Below are 24,915 nucleotides of genomic sequence, written 5' to 3' on the forward strand. Positions count from 1 at the left end.
AAATATTTGGACAGGTGTCAATACTTTTTTTTTTTTGGGGGGGGGGTGAACTTTATGTTTTGTAATAATTTTACTGTAATTCAGTGGCTGGAGTTAGTTGCTGTGTTTCATATTTGTTTTTCGTTCATTATTTTGTACATAAATTAGGCTGTTAGTTTTCACGATTCAATTGTTATGATCTGTCGTTTCGGGACCTTTTTAAGCGGACTATGCAGTATGGGCTTTGTACATTATCGAAGGCCATATTACATGTATAACCTATAATTGTTAATGTTTGTGTCATTTAGCATCTTGTGAAGAGTATCTCATTGATAATCATACCACATATTTTCTTATATTATGTCTGTCTTCTTTTTTGGTATGGTTTAGAATTGTCTTTTGTTATCTCTTCTTCAAAATGACATAATGGGAATTTTTGACAATGATTTAATGTATATCGCACTCACGAGTAAAAAGAAAAACCACAAAAATACCGAGCGTGGATAAAAATTCAAAATGGAAAATCCCTAATCAAATATCAAAATAAAAAGCTCAAACACATCAAACGAACGGATAACAACTGTCATATTCTTGATTTGATACACGCCTTTTGCTATGTAGAAAAGTGTGGATTAAACATTGTCTTACAGCTAGCTAAACATCTCACTTGTAAACATGTCTTTGCGAAATGGTGTCGGTTATGGGTTTTTGAAGTCGTTTCTGATTATATCCTGCCTTTTTTAAAAACAAATATTTGAACAAAAAGATTAATACGAGAGTTCCGAAAGGATGCAAACCAGATATGTACAATGAACGAAGTAAAACTAGGTAGTAACATCAATGGTATATGCGTATCCCATTCATAAATGAGATAAACAATCATAAAGCTTGTAGGGATCCGATCTATATACGAGTGACATCCACCAGCAATGCTGAGTTCGGCATTCATCTTGACCAATTACAAACTATTAATCACTGTATAACTTTGCTGACAAGTTGGTTGTTAGCTAAATGGTAGAACTTGTCTTAATCACCTACATGAATGAGTTTCATGTTTTTATTAGTCAAACACGTTATAAATATAAGCAGATGTAGATCATACGTAAATAATACAGCAACCCATCGACAGAAATAACGAAGACATTGCATTGGTGAATCTATAATCGAAAATAGTGTTTTATCAGAACCAGCATAATCCGTTCCCTCGAGAAGATTTTTCGTGTGCAGGACTTCAAAACTTTAAAACAGACTTGCATCTGATGTTGTTGGTCAGTTCATATTGCTGAACTAGATAAAAATAAAAGTGATTTGCGTTGAACCCTAGGCGTCTAATAACGTAAAGAGACATCTGTAACGGGGCTTGTACACGTAATAACTCTTTCGTGACTTAATAACTCACAAGCCGTAAAGTTACTTTTGTTTGTTAATAAAGACTTCTCTGTAAAAGTGATTGATATGAGATTTACCTATAATGCAATAAAAGTGTATTTGAGACTCTATTTTGGTTTAAGTTAAAATGAAAAGAAGAACAATTACAAAAACAAAAACATTGAACTCAGAGAAAAATTCCAAAAAAGAAAGTCCCTTGTCAAATGGCAAGATTAAAAGCTCAAACACATCAAACGGATGGATAACAACTACCATATTCCTGACAATAACACAATGACGGGATATATAAGTTCACGTCATTTGTTACCAAAGTCATAAAGACACATCATATGAGCAAAAATGAAAGATAAGAATACAGAAGTTTATACATTTCATGAACACACAAACAACAATTGCTATTATGACAGGTATTTTTTATAAATGGTGGTCAGTTATTCCATTTTCCTAGAAACATAGAGGACTAGCGATACACGTTACCAAGAATCAAGTCATATTTTGTAGTCATACAGTTTGAGTTCTGCAAACAATACGTATGAGAGCCGTGGTGTAGTGATTAGCGCATCGGCCTACAAACACAAAGGTTCATGGTTCGATTCCCGTTGCAGGATCAAAATTTCAGGGACTGAATTTTCGGCTCTCCCTTGACACCATTTGCAAGTATGGTCTTGAGGAAACGATGATATTCCGTCGGAAGGGGACGATAAATGGCTGACCCGTGTTAAGAAAGAGCCATATCTCTTACAAAAAGTAAAATCACAAAAATACTGAACTCAGAGGAAAATCAATTCGGAAAGTCCATAATCACATGGCAAAATCAAATAACAAAACGCATCAAAAACGAATGGACAAGAACTGTCATATTCCTGACTTGGTACAGGCATTTTCAAATGTAGAAAATGGTGGATTGAACCTGGTTTTATAACTAGCTAAACCTCTCACTTTTATGACAGTCGTATCACATTCCATTATATTGTCACCGATGTTTGAACAAAAAAAGTAAAGACATCCTTGTAGATTTCGGAAAAGAGCAGGCTAATGCCGCTACAAGGCAACACTCGCACCCTGAAAGTGGATATGGATTAATATAAGTTGCAAAACTAGTTTCCCAATCCACTATAAATAAATATGCTTAAATAAAAAAATACGTATGTCCGTCGCTAAAATGTCAAGCGATGTCATCACGTCTTAATTACGTTTATGAGAGTATTAACCAAAATACCACATTCCAACAAAAATCAAAATTCATACGATACGCGACTATCATGACCGAGTACTCGAGTATCAAATATCAGAACGTTTGACATTACTACAAAGTATAGATCTGAGAGTACTACTACTCGCAGTCATATTTTGTATTGTACAGCTAGTTCAAAGCTAATAACAACTATTAACAAATCATGCATTCAAGTTTAGACTAAATTGTCAGTCATTACACATCTGTTGCTGTAAGTTGAATTCTTTAATACCTTCGTGTACTTACATTATATTTCAATCTCTTTTTACCATTTACAATGATCTTTCATTAGTCAGGAGATAAAATGTCAAATTTAACAATGCATTATTAACGTTAATTTATAATGTGTGTTAATAGCCCGTCCGGTGTATTAGATTATAAGCCTGCTATTTTTGATAACTATCAATAGGCCTTATCATAATTAAAAAAAATGACAATTGTCAATTTCCATTTTGTTTAACATCCCAATATAGACCTCATGTTTTTCTATCTTGTTGGAGCTATTTTTGCATTTACTTTTTCATTAGTGTATTCATGTGAGCTTATAACAGCGCCCAAATGCATGAATATAGGATACACAATGACAACGTTTCCAAATACTCTTGGCCATCGATCACAAACAGAAGCAACACAAGATTTAAAAGCTATTTGGCCTTTGGTTGAAATTGGATGTAGTGCGTCTTTAAGGGGATTTTTGTGCAGTTACTATTTCCCAAAATGCGATCCAGCTGTGAAAGAAATATCGACAATATTACCAAGTCGATATCTTTGTGAGAATTCTCGAAAGGGATGCGAGCCGCTGATGAACAAGTTTGGTTTTCCTTGGCCATCTAACTTTGAATGCCACAAGTTTCCAGGTATGAGCGTAATCATAATGATATTTTTTTATTGTTAATTATTTATCCACTGGTTTTCCTAGGTCATTTACCTTTGAAGGTAATAAGTTTCCAGGTATGAGCATAATCATAATGATAAACTTTTATTGTATACTGTGTATCCACTGTCATTCCTGGGCCATCTAACTTTGAATGTCATAAGTTTCCAGGTATGAGCACATCATAATGATAAACCTTGATTGTATATCATTTAGTCACGGCTTCTTTTATTTCAATGCGTTATGGAATATGTAATTTTCGTTAGAATAAGAGGTGTACATTTGATATTCCGATTAAGTATATACTAATTATTCGAATGTACATTCAGATAATCTCAAATGTCATTCACTAATGTATATTATTTTTTTCTTACAGAAATCATTTTTATCTTATAATTGATTTTCATCTATTTATATATGTTATGTTCTAGGTGGATGTGAACCAACAACCATACCTATGTGTGCACAAAAGTTGAAAAAACCAAATTTCCCAACCGGTTTGGACACAAAACCCAACATGAAGCGGGTCTTGAAGTGAACAAATTTTATATATTTGTGGTAGCAGGTTGTAGTGATTTTTTTCAAGACTTCCTCTGTTCAGTGTATTTTCCTAAATGTAACCCACAAGTTGATAGTGAACGGTGGAACCAATTATTGTGTAATACTGTTCGTGCAGGATGTGAACCAATTATGAATGAGATTGGTATGGACTGGCCAAACGAACTTAGTTGTGAACAGTTTACCAGTGGGTAAATAATGTTGTATTTCATCAAAGAGATTATTTCAGTTATTATCATGATTTCTGTCAAGATAAACATTGTTTGTCATGAAATTATAAATATTTGCTACAACATATGGACACAAATAGAAAACTTTGGACAAGACAGCATAAGAATAAACATTGTGCAACACAGAATGCAGAAAAAACAAATGTGTACAAAAGTGAAAAATATTTGTTTGCAAGGACAAGCCCAGATAAGCGCATGCTTTGCAGCAGTTAAATTAAACGATCAAGGCACAAAACAGTCTTCGTTTTACATGCGATCTTTTAAATTTTATCTGTTAACGTCTCTATGTGTAAACAATATTTCATAAGCAAGCAATTGTGATCGGATTCATGTTCACTTATTCGCATTTTCTCACCGTTTTTTGCGCTAATGTGGCATAAGGCAAACACAAATATATACTACTTTTTTTTCTTAGACCAGAGTACAAGTATGTATATCTTGAAACATTGAACTTAATAAGCGTACAAAACATGTCCCTTACCGAAATTACTTCTTTAGATAACCAAACTTTATCTTCCAGGCTATTAAGATTATTTGAACAGTGATCACCCCCATTCAGATCTATACGTCATATATTTCATTAATTGCAATTGAAAATGAACCAAGCTAAGACATGCTCGTTATATGAGCTACTAAATAAAGAGGGTGGTAGGAGGGGTCCTGATCCCGAAAACCCAGGCTTACAAACATGGAATCCTGAGGTCCCAAATTTAATAAATGTAAATCCCGACTTCCCAAATTTCAAAAAAACAATTCCTTGATCCCGAATGGATGAATCCCAAAATTCCGAGCTTAAAAACATCCGATCCCGGAGTCCCGATAAATGTCCTACCCCTCCCCCTTTTTTTCAATAAACAGCTGCAGCATTCTGCGACTTTGTACCAGACTGACCAAGCTCAAACATTGTCCCATGAAAGGAGAATTACCAAACATGATGTTCATCCTATTGTAAGATACCAGGGGCCGTGTCAACGAAGCTGTCCTAGGACTAGGACATGTCTTAGGATGGTCTTAGGATACGTCTTAGTCCTAAGTCAGGTTAACGAAAGTCTCCTAAAATAAGATATGTCCTAAATTTGGTCCTAAAGTTAGGACATACAAATAGGTGTCTTAGGATAGTCCTAAAGGTTACAATGTCCTAAAACGTAATAAAAACAGCAAATATGGCATAAACTCAATACTAGAAATACTAATACAATATTAAACTATCAAACTGTTTTAAGAATTAAATTAATAAAACATTTTTTTTTTCAATTTTTGTTAAAGATTTAATTGTATTACATTAAATTATTTCGTGCTGCCTTTTTTGAAGCCTAAAAAATACTATCAGTAAAGCAACATTTTTGCGACTTACCAAAACGGTGCAATAAAAATTTAAATATGGGAAAAAAACTACTTCTTTTTTAACTAATCCTCATCCCATACATGTAATGAAATCGAGAGGACAAAACTAGTTTACGTACTAAAATTGCAGCACGAATATCACATTTAACAAAGTTTTGTGACTATTTACTTTAATGTTTTCGTATCAAAATCATTTATATCTTCCATCTTATTTTTAAATAACGTATTTATTAGTATTACGTTAAATCTTTAACTTTTATTTTGTGTTAATTGTTCCATATAAAAGTCATCCTCCCTCTCTTTACATATATAAATATTAAAATACAATCAAATCTATGTCATAGAAATCTCTATGTATTTTTTTCAATTAAATATATGTGTTAGGATGGTCCTAGGACCATCGTAGTTAGGACTGTCCTAAGCCAGCTTTGTTTTACATCCTAAGACAGGTCTCAGACACGTCCTAATACCATCCTAAATAATGTCCTAAGACCTATCTTAGGACATATCCTAGGATACTTTCATTGACACGGCCCCAGGCTTACAAATTAGTACGCTAGACGCATTTTTCGTTTCGCAATATGCATAAGTGGTGGTACACGAATCAAAACAGTTTGAAGTCCTAAGTCAATTGGTATGAGATGGATAGCATTAAAAAGCGGAAGTTCAGAAATGTAGAGCCAAAACTGACTTTCTATGCCTTGTTGGACCTGGAGTTTGAAATCATTTTTTTTCATATTTGATGAACAGTTAATATAGTTAAGTGTATATATATTTAATGTTCTAATAACAATTTTACAATCACAGTTTGAATATGTTTTAACAATGCAACATCTGAAAGAAATCTGACAAATTCCTAAGTATGTTTTAAAACTTTTACTATACAAATATGTGACTAATCTGTAAAATTAACAAAATCATTAGCAATCATTTTCATGTCATCTTGAACTTGAATTTCTTCAGATAATTTATATGACCTAAAGCAATACTATGAACACACATGCACTACAAGTTTATGTTTATGCGCCATATCTGTGACATCATTTAAAGCTATTCGGCTCTCCTCGGTATATTCCGATACCCTGCTTGTGTCTGACCTACATATGTCACGTGGTGTCGTGTTGAGTTGACCTGAGGGGGATGCATTTGAGGTGCGATTTGCACTACTGGAAACACTTTGACCATGCACTAATGGTAAAGGCCACCTGATCAAAAGAAAATAGTATAACATTTATATTTCACACACAGGATAATCAATGCATAAAATATTCAAACAATGACGAATACAGACTAAAAATAGCAATTACTAGAGACTGAACTGTCATATGTTTAAAATCAATAAACATATGATACAAATTTCAGTGTGCATATTAAGTATCTTTTTGTAAAATACAACATCGAGAATGCTAAAGAAGAAAGTTTGAAATCATATACATAAAGCGTTAAGCAGTTAAAAATATACCCAGTTGAACTCCGTTTACAAGTTCAACAAGTGTTCAAGACTGAGCCCACAGAATCATAACAATGCATTATCTATGTTTTTTTTGTAAAAACCAGAAGTAAGCAATGTTTAGATATATTATTATTCTCTTAAAAAATATCAGGTAAAAATATTAATGTCAACCCTAAGTGTTTGTTTTTTCGATGAATCTAAAAAAGTTTATAAAGTACAGATAAAACTGGTACATACGTATATTTAACAGCTCTCTCAGTAAAGAAAATGTAACGATTTAGTTTTATCTTTAATTATTTCACATGATTTTTTGTTAATTTACAATCAGCATGCAATCTTAATAAGGACTTTCGAAATCTTTAAATCCTGTATAAATCTCGATGGAATGCTCAGAGAATAACATTGACAAAACAAGATGGAAGCATCTGGAAACTAACCAGGACAGATGCACAAACAGTTGAAAACTAAGATTGAATTTTCGACTGCTAAATGTCCAGTGGCATTATTTATGCATGCATAATTAAAGATTGTGCAATCTTGGCTCCAATTTACAACATTTTCATATTTAAGAGGCCCGGAAGGGGGTGCATTTTTCTACTGTATATGCAGCACGTCTTATTGCTCATTATAAAGATAGTGAACGACAGTTGGGGGGTACAGCAGACATAAAAGCTAAGTGTTTTCGGGAAAATATTTTCAACTGTATAGTGAGATATCGTCAAGATCTACCAACTCGTTATATGGACAATGTGAACTTGTGACTGAATTGCCTTTTTTTCACTAACTTTCAGTTAAAGTTTTTTTTCTTCGTCACTTTATTTCATTTTATATTTACAATGGAGTTTACTGTTAGGGACAGCGGCAGAAATAGAATACTTCCCCTTACATAAGATAAACGCTAGTTAGCTAGTATACTGAATCACTTCAAGAATTAATTTTCTAATAAATCAACTTTCAGGTAAACAGACAATTTCATTACAAAATGAATCATAACGACATCGGTAGATTTTTGAATATCAGTTGCTCCGGGAGAAGGTTGGACCTTATTTTTTTCTTATTGCTAAGTAAGTCAAGCGTTTTAAAAACCATTTACCATTAATATAAATTTTATGGTTTGCTATTGACCCCTACGGATGCATAGAGGATTAGTAAAATCCACAGGGGGTGAGGCCGAAGCCGGAAGACCAAATCCGCTGTGAATTTTAATAACCCTCTATTGATCCCTAGGCGCGGGGGGGGGGGGGGGGGATAGCAGCGAATCACTTCCAAGTTAAGTATAATAACAAAAAATGAAATGCAATAGCAATAATAGTAAAAAGACCGTCAAACAAACAACAGTACACAAAACAGAACATAGAAAAAATCATAGCTGCAGATCCGTAGCTCTTAGGTCCTTATGATATTTTTTGACAATTTGCAAACCATAGTTGCAAAACCGTAGCTGTTATGTCCTTATGATATATGTTGAAAATTAGCGGACATTAGATCCGTTAGTTGTCCAAAAATTATCATAAAGACCTAAGAGCTACGATTCCGCAGCTAATAAAACCTCTCAGTTGCAGAAGGCAAGCAGATCCTGCTCCGCATGTGACATCCGTCACAAATAAAAATATAAAATATAAATAAAAGTGTATTGTCTAATACTTACACTACATCTTGAAATGCATGCATGTTGGTGTAAGCGTGCATTTTTCTCTCTCTGCACATTTTAGCACGACATGCAGGTGTCATTATTTTGAACTTGAATCCCCTGCTCACTGTTGTTGAAGGTGGACTGATTTTTATATTTGGTGCAGGTGAATTTTTGGGTATTTTTTTCTCCTGTAATAATTTAAAACATTTCTTTAAAACTCATCTCTAAAACAAATCAGCATTTAAGCGTGTACTAGAACATGTATCTATAGGAATAAAAACTGTATTGCAATAGCTTTAAATATTGATGTAAAATTCTACATAATCAGAAATATAAAAATAAAATCATATAAATAAGCACATATATTTGTCTGTGTCCTTTATAATTTATTTTTGTGAATTTTCTAAATATTAAATCATACCTGGTTAAAAGTGGCGACACTTTGTTTAACGACTATCCTCCCATCAGCACTTTTTGATGACTTTTTCATTGGCAACGGACTCGAATAATTTACCATCTGTTTTTTCTGAGCCGTTTGTGATTTAGAGCATGCTGTGACAGGTTTTGGTGATGCACATGGTTCAGTTTTTGTCTTTGATACAGACGATTTTGCTGTGGATTTACTTGATGCTGATGTTTTAGTTAAATTAGAGCGACAGCTGGGTTTACCATTATGATTCTGTTTCTTTTTTTGTGAAACCGAAACATTGTCTGTTAGTTTCTCAGTTTCTAAAGTGTTTGAGAGAGACGACATTGCGCATGCTGGGCATCCGGGTGACACACTGCGTTGTCTATGTTCATCTTCGTCTTGTTGTGTTAATGCGTCAATTCCATTCAATAGTCTAGCTTTCTCCTGTTCGCTCTGTTCTCCCTCTGAGTTTAGAATCTTTAAAAATAATTTGAAAAATATTATCCAATGAGAAAATTCGCATATATTATATCGACTTTATGGTCATACTCTTGTATATAACTGTACATACATCACGCGATAACTCGCATTCGTATTTGTTTTGAAACTAACACTAGTTTGAGTCTGACAGCAACACATACAAACTCCGGGTGTGGGAATTTCTCGCTACATTGAAGTCTTGTTGGTGACCTTCTACTGTTGTCTTTTCTATGATCGGGTTGTTGTCTCTTTGACACATTCCCCCATTTCCATTTTCGATTTCAAAGCTTTCATTTCAAGATAAACATATTTTCATTGCACATCACTGGACAGTCTTGAAAAGATGCAAAGATTTAAATACAGAAAAGCATACACAATCATTGCTTGATGTGTAAAACATCTATTTCTTTCCCTTTTTATATAAAAAGATTCACTAATGAAACAAAATAATGAAGTATATTTACCTTAAATGAATAAAACAGAAGTGTTGAAAATTTCAATAATGATTTAGAGTTTGCTTAATCCAGAAAGGCTAACCTGGTTAACAAGCCAAAGTGGCACTTGCTTTGAAATGTCCTTTGATCCCATTTCTCCTTGTCGGTATCTTTCCGTAATTATTTTAGCGATAGTCCTGATATCTGGACCATGGGTCTGGTGTTTCTGTTGTGCAGCAGAAGATCTGGGCTTATTTCCTGGTTTCGTTGGTAACGGCGATCCATCTTTACTTCGAGGCCACGTGTTTGGTCTAGATTGTACTGTCGTAACATCCATCCTTTTTTTAAATCCTAATTTTTTTTAAAATATATAGTTTTACAATTTTTGGACTAGAAAATTGTTATCTAAAGCTCAAAGAAAAGGAGCAATTCTAAAATAAATCAAGTTCTTTATTGTATTGGTAAAAAAAAATCCAATTATTAATATTTACGTCAGGTCAAATTCATTTGAATGATAAATAACTGCAATTGATTTTATAAATAACAATTCCCTCGTGATAAAGGAAAAGACTTTCTAGTTGGATGATAGATAGGTTTCTTTCAGACTTGACACTTTTGGCTTACCAGAAATAAAATAAACAAGAATGTGTCCAAAGTACACGGATGCCCCACTCGCACTATCATTTTCCATGTTCAATGGACTGCGAAATTGGATAAAAAAAATATAATTAGGCATTAAAATTAGAAAGATAATATCATTTGGAACATATGTATTAAGTTTCAAGTTGATTGGACTTCAACTTCATCAGAAACTACCTTGACCAAAAACTTTAACCTGAAACATGCACTTTCATTTTCTATGTTCAGTGGACCGTGAAATTGGGGTCAAAAGTTTAATTTGGCTTTAAAAGTAGAAAGATCATATCATAAGGAACATGTGTACTAAGTTTCAAGTTGATTGGATTTCAACTTCATCCAAAACTACCTTGACAAAAACTTTAACCTGAAGCGGGACAGACGGACGAACGAACAGACGGACGAACGGACGGACGAACGGACGGACGAACGGACGCACAGCCCAGAAAACATAATGCCCCTCTACTATCGTAGGTGGGAGTAGGTGGGGCATAAAAATGTGAAACCATTTGGTGGACTAATAGTCCCCAAGTTCATCACAGGCTCGTGATCAGTACTTTGGTACTGGCATGAAAATACGGATTTTATGGTTATCAAAATTTGTTGTTACAAAATTTGGGAAAGTGTTTTAAATTAAGAAATGTATATTCATCATGCAAAATTCCTTGCCTAGCTTGACTATACCTTTTGAATCAGCTTTGCATTTTCAGATATATTTGCCTCGAGCATCACTGACGAGACATTGTAATCAAAATGCGCATCTGGTGCAGAAAAATTGGTACCGTTTATGTTATTAAGTAACAATAAATATTTCCAATTTACATTTACTGCACATGTCGGTCCGTTTGGATACTTTGTTGTTTTCCCTTACATGTGCATCGGTACAAAAGAATGTCAAAAGATACCAAAGGGACATTCAATTTCATCAGTCGAAAACAAACTGACAACGCTATGGCAAAAAAAACGGAAAAGACAAACAAACAAACAAACAAAGGTGTACAAAACACAACAAAGAAAAACAAAAACTAAGCAACACGAACCCGATCAAAAACTCGGGGTTATCTCAGGTGTTCCAGAAGGGCAAGGCAATACCTGCTCCACGTGTGCAGCCGTCGTGTTGTTCATGCTAGTAAATCCTTCGATAAAAAGTCTAATTCGGTAGGTCAAATTGGAGAAAAGGGGGACGGGATTGTAGTTACAACATAGTTACAAAATAGACAAGATAAAACATTGGTTAACATACCTCTGCCGCCAGAACGGCTTTTAAGGGTAACAGTTTCTCCGACATTGTGATTAAGGGTTACTGTTCCTCTTAATGATTCTGTGTAAGTTTTGGGGGAGGCGTCGGGTCGGTAACAGATGGTATTGTTCCGCATCCTCGGGGAAAATTCTATTACTTTCTTTGGCGTTTGAATTATTGTTGGTACCTCCACTGCATCCGGTTTCTTCGCTTGGTATGGATTCTAAATATAAATAAAGATAGACTAAACATGCCATTGAATTTAAAAAACAATCTTGAAGTTGTGACGATTGATGTTCGTTAAACCTTCGACAAATTTTCATTATTAAAGATTTAACTGAGATCAATTATACAGGAAACTATTAAAAGTAGTGTATCTGATTTGTTTATCAATATAAAAATAAGAAGATGCGGTATAATTAATGAGACAACTCTTCACCAGAGACTTAATGAAGCAGAAACTTGTCTCAGATTTTTTATTTTATTATACCTATTATAACGTATATAGAAAACTAAATGTGAGACCAATGTCTGTGCTATTGGACACCGTACGGACTTCAAAACTCATATTACATATTATGCTATCAAAAGCTTCAAAAAGACAAATATAAAACAATTTAAATGAAAAAAAACTTACAATCCATTTAGGTCTCTGTAACTGTCGTGGAATAGGCTTCTTTCCTGTTATCCATGGATCATTTAGTATGTCATCCAGTAGTGGACGTTCTGTTGGTTGATACTGCAACAACTTCCGTATCAAAACCATGCAATCTGTTAAAACAAATTACAATAGTTAAACAGTTGTATATTTATATACTAATTATTGAATAAACACAAGCAGAAATCTGTCAGTATTATAAATGTAGTAAATATATGCATGGGTTAATTTTTGAATACCATTTGATTGCACCTTGACAAAAATTAATATGGTATTAATCCCGTGTTTGTATAAGTAACTACCTTTAAACCACAGGCGTTAATCTGTATTATGTTCAATACACATAAACAGCTTTAATAAAGTACTTTGAGAATATACCAAAAATTTATAAGTTAGCATCTGGAATATTATTGTATTTATATATAAAAGTACGTCTCTAGAAACTAATAAACGAAAAGATAATGCTACCAAGATTACAGTCGTGTAAATATATTCACTTCTGCAAGCACAAAACAATAATTGTTACACTACACGAATGTTTAAAGTCAACATAAGGAGATAAACTGTTGACACACAGATATGTCTCCCCTGCGTGTAATTTTTATATTATGAGCAACAAAACGTTTGGATACGTCGCATGATTTCGTATGAAATAAAACTTAAATAAATCTTGGGAACTGCGAAGATGCAGTAATCTGCCCCTCATTGAATTATTGCAAAAAAATATTTAACTCATTTTGACCATAAGTATATACATCGTACACGAGGGTTTAGGTGGGGATCCCCATTTCTGTATTCTTCATTTTTTAGGTCATTTTCCCTTTTCTATAAGTATTTCTCGGTATTCTTTATTGTTTATATTGTTTACTTATTTGCTATATTCTGTATTTTTCTCGATGATCTGAAAGCTTTGCATTTGAAAGCTTTGCACTTTTCATTCTATTTTAACAATCATTCGTTATTCTAGAAAGAAAACTCAGATCATCAAACATTATTTGTCCTTACCAAATGACGATGAGCGTTCAAACCGAAGTCTCTGCATTTTCATATCTTCATCCATCTCTAACATCTGTGCGTCGTTAAAAGGCAGACGACCGTTTATCATGGCGAACAAAATTATACCTCTAAAATCAAAATTAATTACCTTACTATTATAGGCTAAGTAGAAAAATATATATGTTTGAAAGGATATTGTTGAATGTCTGAAATATTAAGTATATGTTTTGATTGACTTTCAGAAATATATCAGAATTACTATAATATCATTTATAGGAGTTGAATTTAAAAAAAAAAGTTATATCCTTAAGTGTATCTGACTACCGAAGTAATGCATCATAGGTACTAGTACAGATACATGTAATCATGATGTCTGCTAGGGCTTGGTTCTGTTTTTTTTTTGTTTTTATTAGTGGAGGCGTCAAATCACAAAAATAAGATTGCCTGTCAAGGCTCCATATTCTTTCGACTTCATGTTTACTTAATTAAACCATGTAAAATTCGCATGCTATATTGCCGAGATAACTCTTGTTACAACGAAAACTTTTCATTCTTTCTTTTATCTGAAACTATTGTCTTCATAAATTCGTATAAAGGGTTCCGAGGAACCCAGTATCTCGCCTACTTTTGCTGATAATCGCAGGCTCAACAAAAATGAGGAAAAAAATCAATAAAATATTCCACTTGAAACTTTCTTTTGATTATTAGAAGCTGGTAAAACTCCATGCCAGGATAGAGTTTATGAATCTAATAAATGTTTTAAAAACTTTAACTGCAGACTGAATGTAATGTTAACTTGAAGAAAAACTAAGTCCATATATAAGTAAAATACGGATAAACAGGTACAAATTTTAACAAAATATCTTTCTAGATACTAGCGTTTGATCATAAACAAGCTTCTGTCCAAATTTGGTACAAATACGGGATAGTTTAAGAAAGTTATTAAAATTTCAAAAACTTTAACCACAGAGTGAATATTTATGGATGCCGCCGCCGCGTTCAAAGACGACGGAATGTAGGGTCGCTATGTCTCGCTTTTTCGACTAAAGTCGAAGGCTTGACAAAAATGTGACCAGAGGAAAGAGTTTTGTATCCACTTAACATGAAAATCATTTATACTATATAAGGCAAACTTACAAACTCCAAACATCTGATTTGAAGCCCTCATATGGTTTGTTCTTAATAACTTCGGGTGCTGTGTAGGCGTAAGATCCACATGATGTTCGAAGCAGTGCTCTTGGGTCATCAACTGCAGCAGAAAATCCAAAATCTGAAGAAGAAAAAAAATTGTCCTACACTTTTTATAATTCAAATCTCTGTCCTGTCTTTTTATTTCACTCTATTTGTTCCTGCCTATTCTATTTGTTTATCCTGACTTCTTTTGCATAGATTAAAATCCTGCAATTTTTTGCCATTTTGTATTACTCAAAACTCCTTTTTCAAATCCCCTCCCCCTTTTTCAATACCCTATCCCTCATCCCACAAAAATAGAATGGTAGCTCCGTGTAGTTCTCAACGCGATTTCTATAAATCTATTTGTTTTGTAAGAAAAGATCTTAACACTGAGGCATCTATTTTCTGAAAAGAGCAACCAATAACCCAAAACCACTAACAATAAGCATATAAGTATTGCCATAATGAATGATTCTTTACCACACGAGCACTATAGAATTAATAATTCTTCTTCCCAATAATTTGTGTTGGCAAATGACTATACGTTCTCATAAATTAACACTTACCTGTCAACTTAGCATTCATGTTTTCATCTAATAATACATTCTCACACTTCAAATCTCTGAAATAAAAGAAAACAATTGGTTTTTAAAATATTGCTTTTTTTTATTAACTCTTTACCATTCGGCAAAAATTGCACTATTTTTGCCGCAGAGGAACGATCAAATTTCAATCATTCATAACTTTCTTGTTACTGTTAGTAGACTTATCAACTAAGACTTTTTATAGAAAACAGTTTTTCAGTATTATTAATGAAAGGTTTGTAATTTTTTTTTTGTCATGTTTGATCACGTGATAATCAGTCCAATGTCACGTGACAACAACAAAAAAATCGGAAAATTGTAAAATTTCGATTCAAAATGTACTTTTTTGTAGTTTATTTATGGAAATAGTATCAACAGAGCATTCAAATACAATGTTACGAATAACATCTCCACGAATAAGAACCCTCAATGGTCTATTTATGTGAGAAACAGCAATTTTTATAGCCAAACATGCTATGTGGTGATTTGGGTCAAAATTACTATTTTCGAGCTTTTGGGGTAAAAAACGTAGCTCAACTGTGCAACTGAAGTGCATCCAGTGCACACTTTTATCCCCACAATCATTTAAAGGGCAGAAAAACAAAAATCTGGCAGCCTCAGCATCCCTTAGTTACCGATTTGTAATAGATTATCTTAATATGTATGTCTCTATTATTCTATAAACGACTGTAGCTAAAAAACAGACAATTTACTTTGTCACAAGGAAAAAAGCATTTTTAATTTGAAATTAGAATTAAATTAAAGTCAAGTCAAGATATTTAATATTTGTGTTGGTTTTTTTTTAACCGTACATTCACCCTTGCTGGATGCGAACTCAGATCGCTTGATTACTAGCCTTAGATGCATCCCCTCAGCTACGGAGGCAGACAGTTAAATCCGATTAAATTCATACTTATTTTCAATGTTATTTATAATATTTATTTATAAGTTGACCATTAACATACAAATATTAGATTATAATAAGATACTAAGAAAGACGTCAAAACTGCATTTTTTTACATTTTTAAAACAACACACAATGTGGAATGGTGTGTGAACCCGGGGAGAATAGGGAAGAGGGTGGAAGGGGGGGGGGGGGGGTACTTATGATTTAATGTCAAAACCAAGTAACACAAGTAGTAAGAAATGCATTTTATTTATACTATTTGGCCTCTGGAACAACAATATGCACGTTTTAAGTGGTATTGGCAGAAATTCTAAGAAATAGTTGCTGAAAGTTACTGACATATTGACAATGTTAACTGTTTGTATCCGTTTTTCGTAGAAACTAATCATAAGAAAACTTATTGAACCTTCATTTTATAAAGCTCAAAACATAACTGAAAGAAAACAATCCATTAAGAACCGATTTTTGCAGTTTATAGAAAACAAACACAATGTTTCGATAATTCAAGATTTACACAATCCTAAAGTTTTTTCTACAAAATTTTAGCAGATTTTTAAAAAAACGACGATAGTTTAATTGCTTTATTTTACCATAAAGATCAACCCCAAAATACACAACTGGCGTTTTAATGTGTAGCTGAAACTCACAGGTTTCATTTAAGCCCTTGGTGAAATCTGTTGATAGTCAAATGACAGAGAACTTAAGGTTTTAATCTAAATTTTACGCAAAAAAGTGCTTATGACCCGAATTCGGGTCATAGGAACGGTAAAGAGTTAAGATCAAGATTAAAGATGAATTGTTTGAATTTCCGTCTGGAATGCAAAATTCCGTCTGGAATGCAAATTTGCAGAAAGAGTTAATCGAAAAACGAGTGATTTAGAATTTGAGACGACAGAGATAGACTAAGTACCTGTGAACAACTCCATTCATATGTATATGCTGTAGCGCTTCACACAGTTGCCTGAACAGTTTCCGAGACAGTTCCTCTCCGATTCCTTTCTGATTTGTACCTATATGTTTATTGATAAGATCCAAGAGGTCCCCATTACAGCAGTATTCCATTACTAAGTATACATGATCATGTGTGTGATAATGATCAAATATTCTAACCTAAAACGAAAAGACAAATTATAGGCCATTTTACTGTTTTCATAATGGAGGCAAGATGCATCCATTTCGCTTTGTCGCCTTTATCTTGGAAACGCTTTAGCTTAACCGCGAAAACAAGATCGCGTTGTTGCTATCACTATTTCGCGTTTTTCGTAATTGTTTTTATGGTTTTTTTAGATTTTTTGCGATTTCGTTATTTCGCTTTCAAAATTATAAAGGCCGCATTGGTCTTCGATAATTTTTTTCTTTTCATTTTTCCCTTTTCATATTTTTTTTACCAAAAAGAATATGGATAGGCGCGTCTTCATTTTGGTTTTGCTCAAAGTTTTTTATTATTAATTCTTTTGTCCTTTAACTTTTATTCCGTTAACCTCATCCAGATTTCTTACATATAGTTGATAGAAGATACTTTTTAGACAGGGTTGAGAGGAAAAGGAAAGTAAATCAATAAAACAATCATCGGCAAGTTTAGCAACCAAATAGGTATGTTTACGGACAAACAAGAAAAGACAGCAATCACACAACCCCATAATTACTTCTAGTTCAGAGTGTCTTTGGGTTTCTGTCTCATTTGCATATACTCCTAATCTGTTTTCAATCTTATATGTTACCACTACGATATAAAATGTAAGTTTTAGAAGTACAGTCATACAGAACCACTAATAGAAGTTTCAATAACTAAACAACTAACAGGAGTGTTAATAAAAGAACTGCTTACAGCAGTTATTATTACAGAACCACTAACAGCAGTGTTAATAAAATAACCAATAACAGTAATGCTAATAAAACAACCACCAACAGCAGTGTCAATAAAAGGTCCACTAACAGTTATGTTAATGAAAATAACCACTAATAACAGTATCTGTAATGATGGTGTCTTTGTTCTAATCATATAGTATAAAGTCTATTAAGTAGTATGCTGATATATTGAAATAATCATAATTAAATTTAACTTCATTAAATTTTAAATACGTAAACATTTAATCGCGGTCGACTACATTTTTAAGCTTAAAGTATAAAATATAAATAGCTTACAACATGAGGATGTTCTGGCATCTGTGTATGATTCTCAACCTCACGTGGTAAAAATTTAACTAGGAATTCATTTGGAACAGCAGTTTTAGATATAACTTTTATTGCAACCTGCAAATTAAAAGTACATGTATATATATACAGATAAATACTTTTATTAATTACCTATCTCGCTTATTTCATCAGTGTTTTAGAATGGTTTTCCCGTTTGAATGGTTTTACACTAGTAATTTTGGGGCCCTTTATAGCTTTTTGTTCGGTGTGAGCCAAGGCTCCGTGTTGAAGGCCGTACATTGACCTATAATGGTTTACTTTTATAAATTGTTATTTGGATGGAGAGTTGTCTCATTGGCACTCACACCACATCTTCCTATATCTATGTATACAGATGCATACGTTTATTGATTACCTATCTCGCTTATTTTATCAGTGTTTCAGATTGGAAATATATCTTTTAAATTTTCTATAAAAAAATTAAATCCCGTAGAAAGCATACTAAAAATATGTATTACAAAATAAAACCGATAAAGGTGAGAAAAGGAATGGTCTATGTATTTTTATATGTCATCCTCTTTTGATGCAACCATATGTTCTACGGAATACTGCAAAATATACTATCTTATGTTATATGAACTAGACTTTAAATACTAGTAGTGTAAATATTTATTTAAAAAATGTAAATTATCTAAAGTTTTTAAATATGCACTCACTTAAGCTTCGGATCCGGAAATTTTAAATATACATTATCATGCGAAACATGAATTCTAAGCTTTTAATATTAATGTATACCTGTAGTTCTCCGTCGGAATACTCGGACTGAATGGACATAGCTTCATTTCTTGCCAATCTCCTTGCCATCACCTCCGCAAGTTTGACCTTTGCGTATGCACCTTCTCCTAAGGTTCTGATAATTCGGTACCCATGGGTCATGCATTCCTTTTTGACGTCTTCTGAAGAACGTTCTTTTGGTTTGGTAATATTTGGCCCAGATTCAAATATAGATTTCGACCTCGTCTTCTGTCTTTGTTCTGTTGAGCTCGTTCCTTTTGAACTTTGCTGCTTCATTTTTTCCGCGTTGCAACCCCGCTGTAAATCTAAGACTCTTTAAGACGTTGCCACCCCCGTATCTACCGCGATCAACGTACTGTGACGTTAATGAAAGATTCTAGAACGTTAACGTTGCGGTATTATGATTTTCTTTATAGAAGTAGATATGTGGTATAGCCGGTGCAAGTATTCTAACTTACATTAATAGTATATGAAGCCCCTAGTTTATATATCATATTATAAAAAAGTATAATGGGCGGTCGGTTTATTTTGTAAAGAAAAGCCGAGATTTATTTATTGTATTTTCAATGTGTTCAAATATTTTACTGTGTCATATTGGATGTTCAGGCTGGATCACTTGTTTCTTAGAATAGTCGTTCACAAATCATGAACAATTTGGTAGATGTTTCCCAAACTCCAGTAGGGCCTATAGGTTGTCGTATTTCCCCCGAAAACAATGTTAGTAATTATAGCGACTAACAAGCGGCGGAACCAGAATAAAAAGATATATATTAGCTCATTTCGGTTTTTCACTGAAATCAAGAAATCTGTACTGATCCTACGATTACATTAGGCGTCTACACCATTGGTTTAGGTGATGTATGGTATAGCCAAAACCTTATTTGTGACTTGCCTGATGTATATTTTGCTGTCATAAAGCAACGTTTATACGATTGTCTAAAACAAGAACTTGATGCTCAGTTACATATGTCTCCAAAATGTTCTAATTATAAATATATGTTAGATAATTTTTGTCTGCAATTTTATTTATGCAAACCAATTCCAAATGTTTACAAAAAATGTATAACAACAATAAGATTAAGTAGCCACAACTTAGCTATAGAAAATGGAAGATTTTATGGTATAACAAGAAATAATAGAATATGTACTTTTTGTAAAAATGATATAGAGGATGAGTTTCATTTCATCCTCAAATGTCCACGTTTTCAAGGTTTTAGAACAATTTATATTAAGCCATTTTATTGGAAAAAACCGTCGATGTACAAATTTATCAAACTGATGAGTACTAATAATGTAAAAGAATTGTGTAATTTAGGTAAATTTATTTTTAGATCTTTTAAGCTTAGATCCGAAATGTTAAAATAATGTTTGTTTATCATTACAACACCTTCTGCTGTCACATAGTCTGTGTTTATGTATGTATTACCGGTATATGTTTTATTGATGTTGATATAATTGTATACCTATAGTTTATATAGACTTTGGTAATAAAGATATATACACCATACTTATAGAACTGACTGTGACGGCACACACGAGAATGCTGAAGGTACCCCAACAGCAATTGTGAGGGAAACGCAAAATAGGAATTGTCACCTTCAAATTAACAGTAAAGCATTTAAAATATAACATGTAAGTATGTTAATATTAATGTGTGAAATAAGTGTATTTCGTCCTAAATCTGAAAAAAAGGATAATAAAAATAACACATAATATATAGTGAAGAAGTACGAAAATTGCGGATTAATGTATGCACACTTCCATTTGGTAACTCAACTACATCTTTAACACCTTTACATGGTCCATAACAAACGTAGTTTTGCATCCATCTTCATCAAACTATATTCTTTGGTTAGCTGTGGGTGTGGGAGTATCTTTATTTTTAAATAATTTCTAGATCAGAAGTCAATTGTCAATGTCATAACACCATTTTGACGCTCGAGCTTATAGGTAATATAGAGCTATAATATCTTTCTATAGATTTTCCCAGCCTTTCATCTTAATCAAATTAAGTGCAGTAATTTCTATTAAATACTCCAGGTCAGAGGTCAACGTCCAAGGTTATCACAAAACTAATAAATAACAGTCTCTAGGAGCGTCAGACCTGTTTTGATCAAATCTTAAAGACACATTGGCGTGAAGTTTGACCATACAGAATTGACGATTGGAATATTGAAAGTTTCCAGTTACTTTAAATTGAAGAGGTCCCGTTCTTAGTCCTATGCAATATGAAATGTAAATCTATTATACCGAGAGAGCCTGAATCTTTTTCAAATTCATAGATCATACATCAAAACCCCAATATATAAAATTGATGTTTGGTTATAATGTCGCTTGACACAGTGACCTAATCAATTTCAGGTATAAGAGGATCCTGTCAATGGTATTTTTCTCGTTATATTTCGCATGAACAATGTATACAATATAATAAAACTAAATGCTCTGCAGGGCACAGCTGTTTTATACGACCGCAGAGGTCGAACCCAGTCCCGAACAGTTGGGGCAAGTATGGACACAGCATTCAAGCTTGATACACTTCTGAATTCGGATTGTGATTAAATAGTTGACACAGCATAGGTTTCTGATACAGAATGAATGTGGTCTAATGAACTTTAAAAATTTTCAATACACTATGCTGTTGGATATTTATCCCTTAAAAAAACAAGAATGTGTCCAAAGTACAAGGATGCACCACTCGCACTATCATTTTCCATGTTCAATGAAATGTACCATTTTCTATGTTCTATTTGCTTGTATTTAGATTTTAACAAAACAATGACATTGACATTGAATATCAATTAAAATGCAAGCTTTCCTCAATCCACGAAATTGGTATCCTCAAAAACAAACAAATCCATATTAGATAGAAACCCAGTGATTACAGAAACTAAGATATGAACGTAATATAAATAAAGAAAGATGCACCCTTTTATGACTATGGCAGGCAATAAGTGACATGAAATTGAAATTGGTGTGGGAGTATCTTTATTTTTAAATAATTTCTAGATCAGAAGTCAATGGTCAATATGTTATAACACCATTTTGACGCTCGAGCTTATAGGTAATATAGAGCTATAATATCCTTCTATAGATTTTTCCAGCCTTTCATCTTAATCAAATTAAGTGAAGTAATTTCTATTAAATACAGCGGGACGCATACTTTATTAAACTCCAGGTCAGAGGTCAAAGTTCAAGGTTATCACAAAACTAATAAATAACAGTCTCTAGGAGAGTCAGACCTGTTTTGATCAAATCTTAAAGACACATTGCCGTGAAGTTTGACCATACAGAATTGACGATTTGAATATTGAATCACGTTTTGTTTAGTTTCCAGTTACTTTAAATTGAAGAGGTCCCGTTCTTAGTCCTATGCAATATGAAATGTAAATCTATTATACCGAGAGAGCCTGAATCTTTTTTCAGATTCATAGATCATACAACAAAACCCTTAATATATAAAATTGATGTTTGGTTATAATGTTGCTTGACACAGTGACCTAATCAATTTCAGGTATAAGAGGATCCTGTCAATGGTATTTTTTTCTCGTTATATTTCGCATGAACAAGATATACAATATAATTAACCAGATGCTCTATGGGGCGCAGCTGTTTTATACGACTGCAGAGGTCGAACCCAGTCCTGAACAGTTGGGGCAAGAATGGACACAACATTCAAGCTTGATACACTTCTGAATTCGGATTGTGATTAAGATTGTGATTAAATACTTGACACAGCATAGGTTTATGATACAGAATGAATGTGGTCTAATGAACTTTAAATATGTTCAATACATAATGCTGTTGGATTGTTATCCCCTAAAAAAACAAGAATGTGTCCAAAGTACACGGATGCATCACTCGCACTATTATTTTCCATGTTCAATGAAATGTACATGTACCATTTTCTATGTTCAATGGACCTTGAAATTGGGTAAAAAATTTAATTTAGCATTAAAATTAGAAAGATCATACCATAGGGACCATGTGTACTAAGTTTCAAGTTGATTGGACTTCAGTTTTATCAAAAACTACCTTGACCAAAAACTTTAACCTGAAACTCGCACTTTCATTTTCTATGTTCAGTGGACCGTGAAATTGGGGTCAAAAATCTAATTTGGCTTTAAAATTATAAAGATCCTATCATAAGCAACAAGTGTACTAAGTTTCAAGTTGATTGGACTTCAGTTTTATCAAAAACTACCTTGACCAAAAACTTTAACCTGAAACTCGCACTTTCATTTTCTATGTTCAGTGGACCGTGAAATTGGGGTCAAAAATCTAATTTGGCTTTAAAATTATAAAGATCCTATCATAAGCAACAAGTGTACTAAGTTTCAAGTTGATTGGACTTCAGCTTTATCAAAAACTACCTTGACCAAAAATTTTAACCTGAAACTCACACTTTCATTTTCTATGTTCAGTGGACCGTGAAATTGGGGTCAAAAATCTAATTTGGTTTTAAAATTAGAAAGATCATATCATAAGCAACAAGTGTACCAAGGTTCAAGTTGATTGGACTTCAGCTTCATCAAAAACTACCTTGACCAAAAACTTTAACCTGAAGCAGGAGGAACGGATGGACAGACGAACGATCATAAAACATAATGCTTCTCTACTATCGTAGGTGGGGCATAAAAATTAATGAAGAAATTTTCACTTTAATTTCTGAAATCTGAAATGAGAACAATTTTTGCGGTCGTATAAAAATTGTCCCCCCCCTCCCCATTTTTTTTTCTCACCTCCCCCTTTCCCTTATTCCAAAATTAATCTCAATTCAAATTTCTAATGGAGTCTGCAACAATAACTACTCTTTTAAATACATAATAAAATATTAAAATATAAATGACATAACAGTTACGGTTAAAATTAATATTAATTAATTATAGTAAATTCTAAAAATAATTTTACAGCTAATCATCTCAAGACAATCATCATTTCTTAATACATAACTTTCAAGCAGTGTAAGGGAGGTAATCAAAAATATATGTATATATAACCATAACCATCCCTTTGTAGTATGAAAAATTCTGGTATAATTTCAGGGAGAATTTATACACTTAAACACAAGTTATTGACTGGAAACTACAAAAATGCTTATTTGATACCCTTTTTTGGCCCCTAATTCCTAAACTTTTAAACCCATAGCCCCTAAAAATCAATCCCAACCTTCCTTTTGTGGTTACAAACATTGTGTTAAAATGTTATTGATTTCTATTTGCCTATACTGTCTAAAGTTATTATCCCAAAACCATGCGTCTTCGGCTGACAACACAGACGACGACAACATGATAGCATTATACGACGCAAAATTTTTTTTTGCAGTCATATAATGAGAAGTCCTGTTTTCTTCTCTCTAAATTTTCAGCAAGGTAGATATTCTGCTGATCATTTTAATAATGTATATTTTGTTGTTACTGCGGGAGTAGGTTTTTTTCAGATATTAGTCAATAACTGCAGTAGTACCCTAATGTTCTGTTTCTTCTCAATTCTGGTGTGTTGACCAATCAAAATCTTGGACACAATTTATAAACAGAATAACTTTAAAACAAACTTGCTACAATTCCATTTCATGGTTTTAGAGGAGAAATTTGAAAATGTTGACACCAACATATAAACAACTGCAATATCAGGTGACAGTGTGAAAACTTTTATCTGTATCATTGTATTTATTTTTTTGTATTTGTTTTTGTGTCTCATTAAGGGAGCTACCATTTGATTTTTATGGGAGGGGCTAGGATGAAAAATTTTGTCCTGCATTTTTTTTTAGTTGTAA

At 33.1% G+C, this 24,915-nt stretch overlaps 1 protein-coding gene across 1 annotated transcript; it reads right to left on the reverse strand.

Moving 5' to 3' along the window:
* Window positions 1–6,367: 6,367 nt before the first annotated feature.
* On the reverse strand, window positions 6,368–19,492 carry LOC139528267 (serine/threonine-protein kinase MARK2-like). Its single transcript, XM_071324167.1, has 12 exons — window positions 19,143–19,492; window positions 18,357–18,464; window positions 17,122–17,321; window positions 15,287–15,342; window positions 14,685–14,817; window positions 13,557–13,675; window positions 12,531–12,664; window positions 11,897–12,116; window positions 10,121–10,368; window positions 9,116–9,580; window positions 8,710–8,882; window positions 6,368–6,813 (listed from the first exon to the last, which is right to left on the reverse strand). Exons 1-12 carry the CDS (start codon window positions 19,416–19,418, stop codon window positions 6,597–6,599), a joined length of 2,349 nt encoding a protein of 782 aa, XP_071180268.1. The 5' UTR covers window positions 19,419–19,492; the 3' UTR covers window positions 6,368–6,596.
* Between the last annotated feature and the right edge of the window lie 5,423 nt (window positions 19,493–24,915).

Source organism: Mytilus edulis, chromosome 6 (genome assembly GCF_963676685.1).
Source record: "Mytilus edulis chromosome 6, xbMytEdul2.2, whole genome shotgun sequence".
NCBI lineage: Eukaryota > Metazoa > Mollusca > Bivalvia > Mytilida > Mytilidae > Mytilus > Mytilus edulis.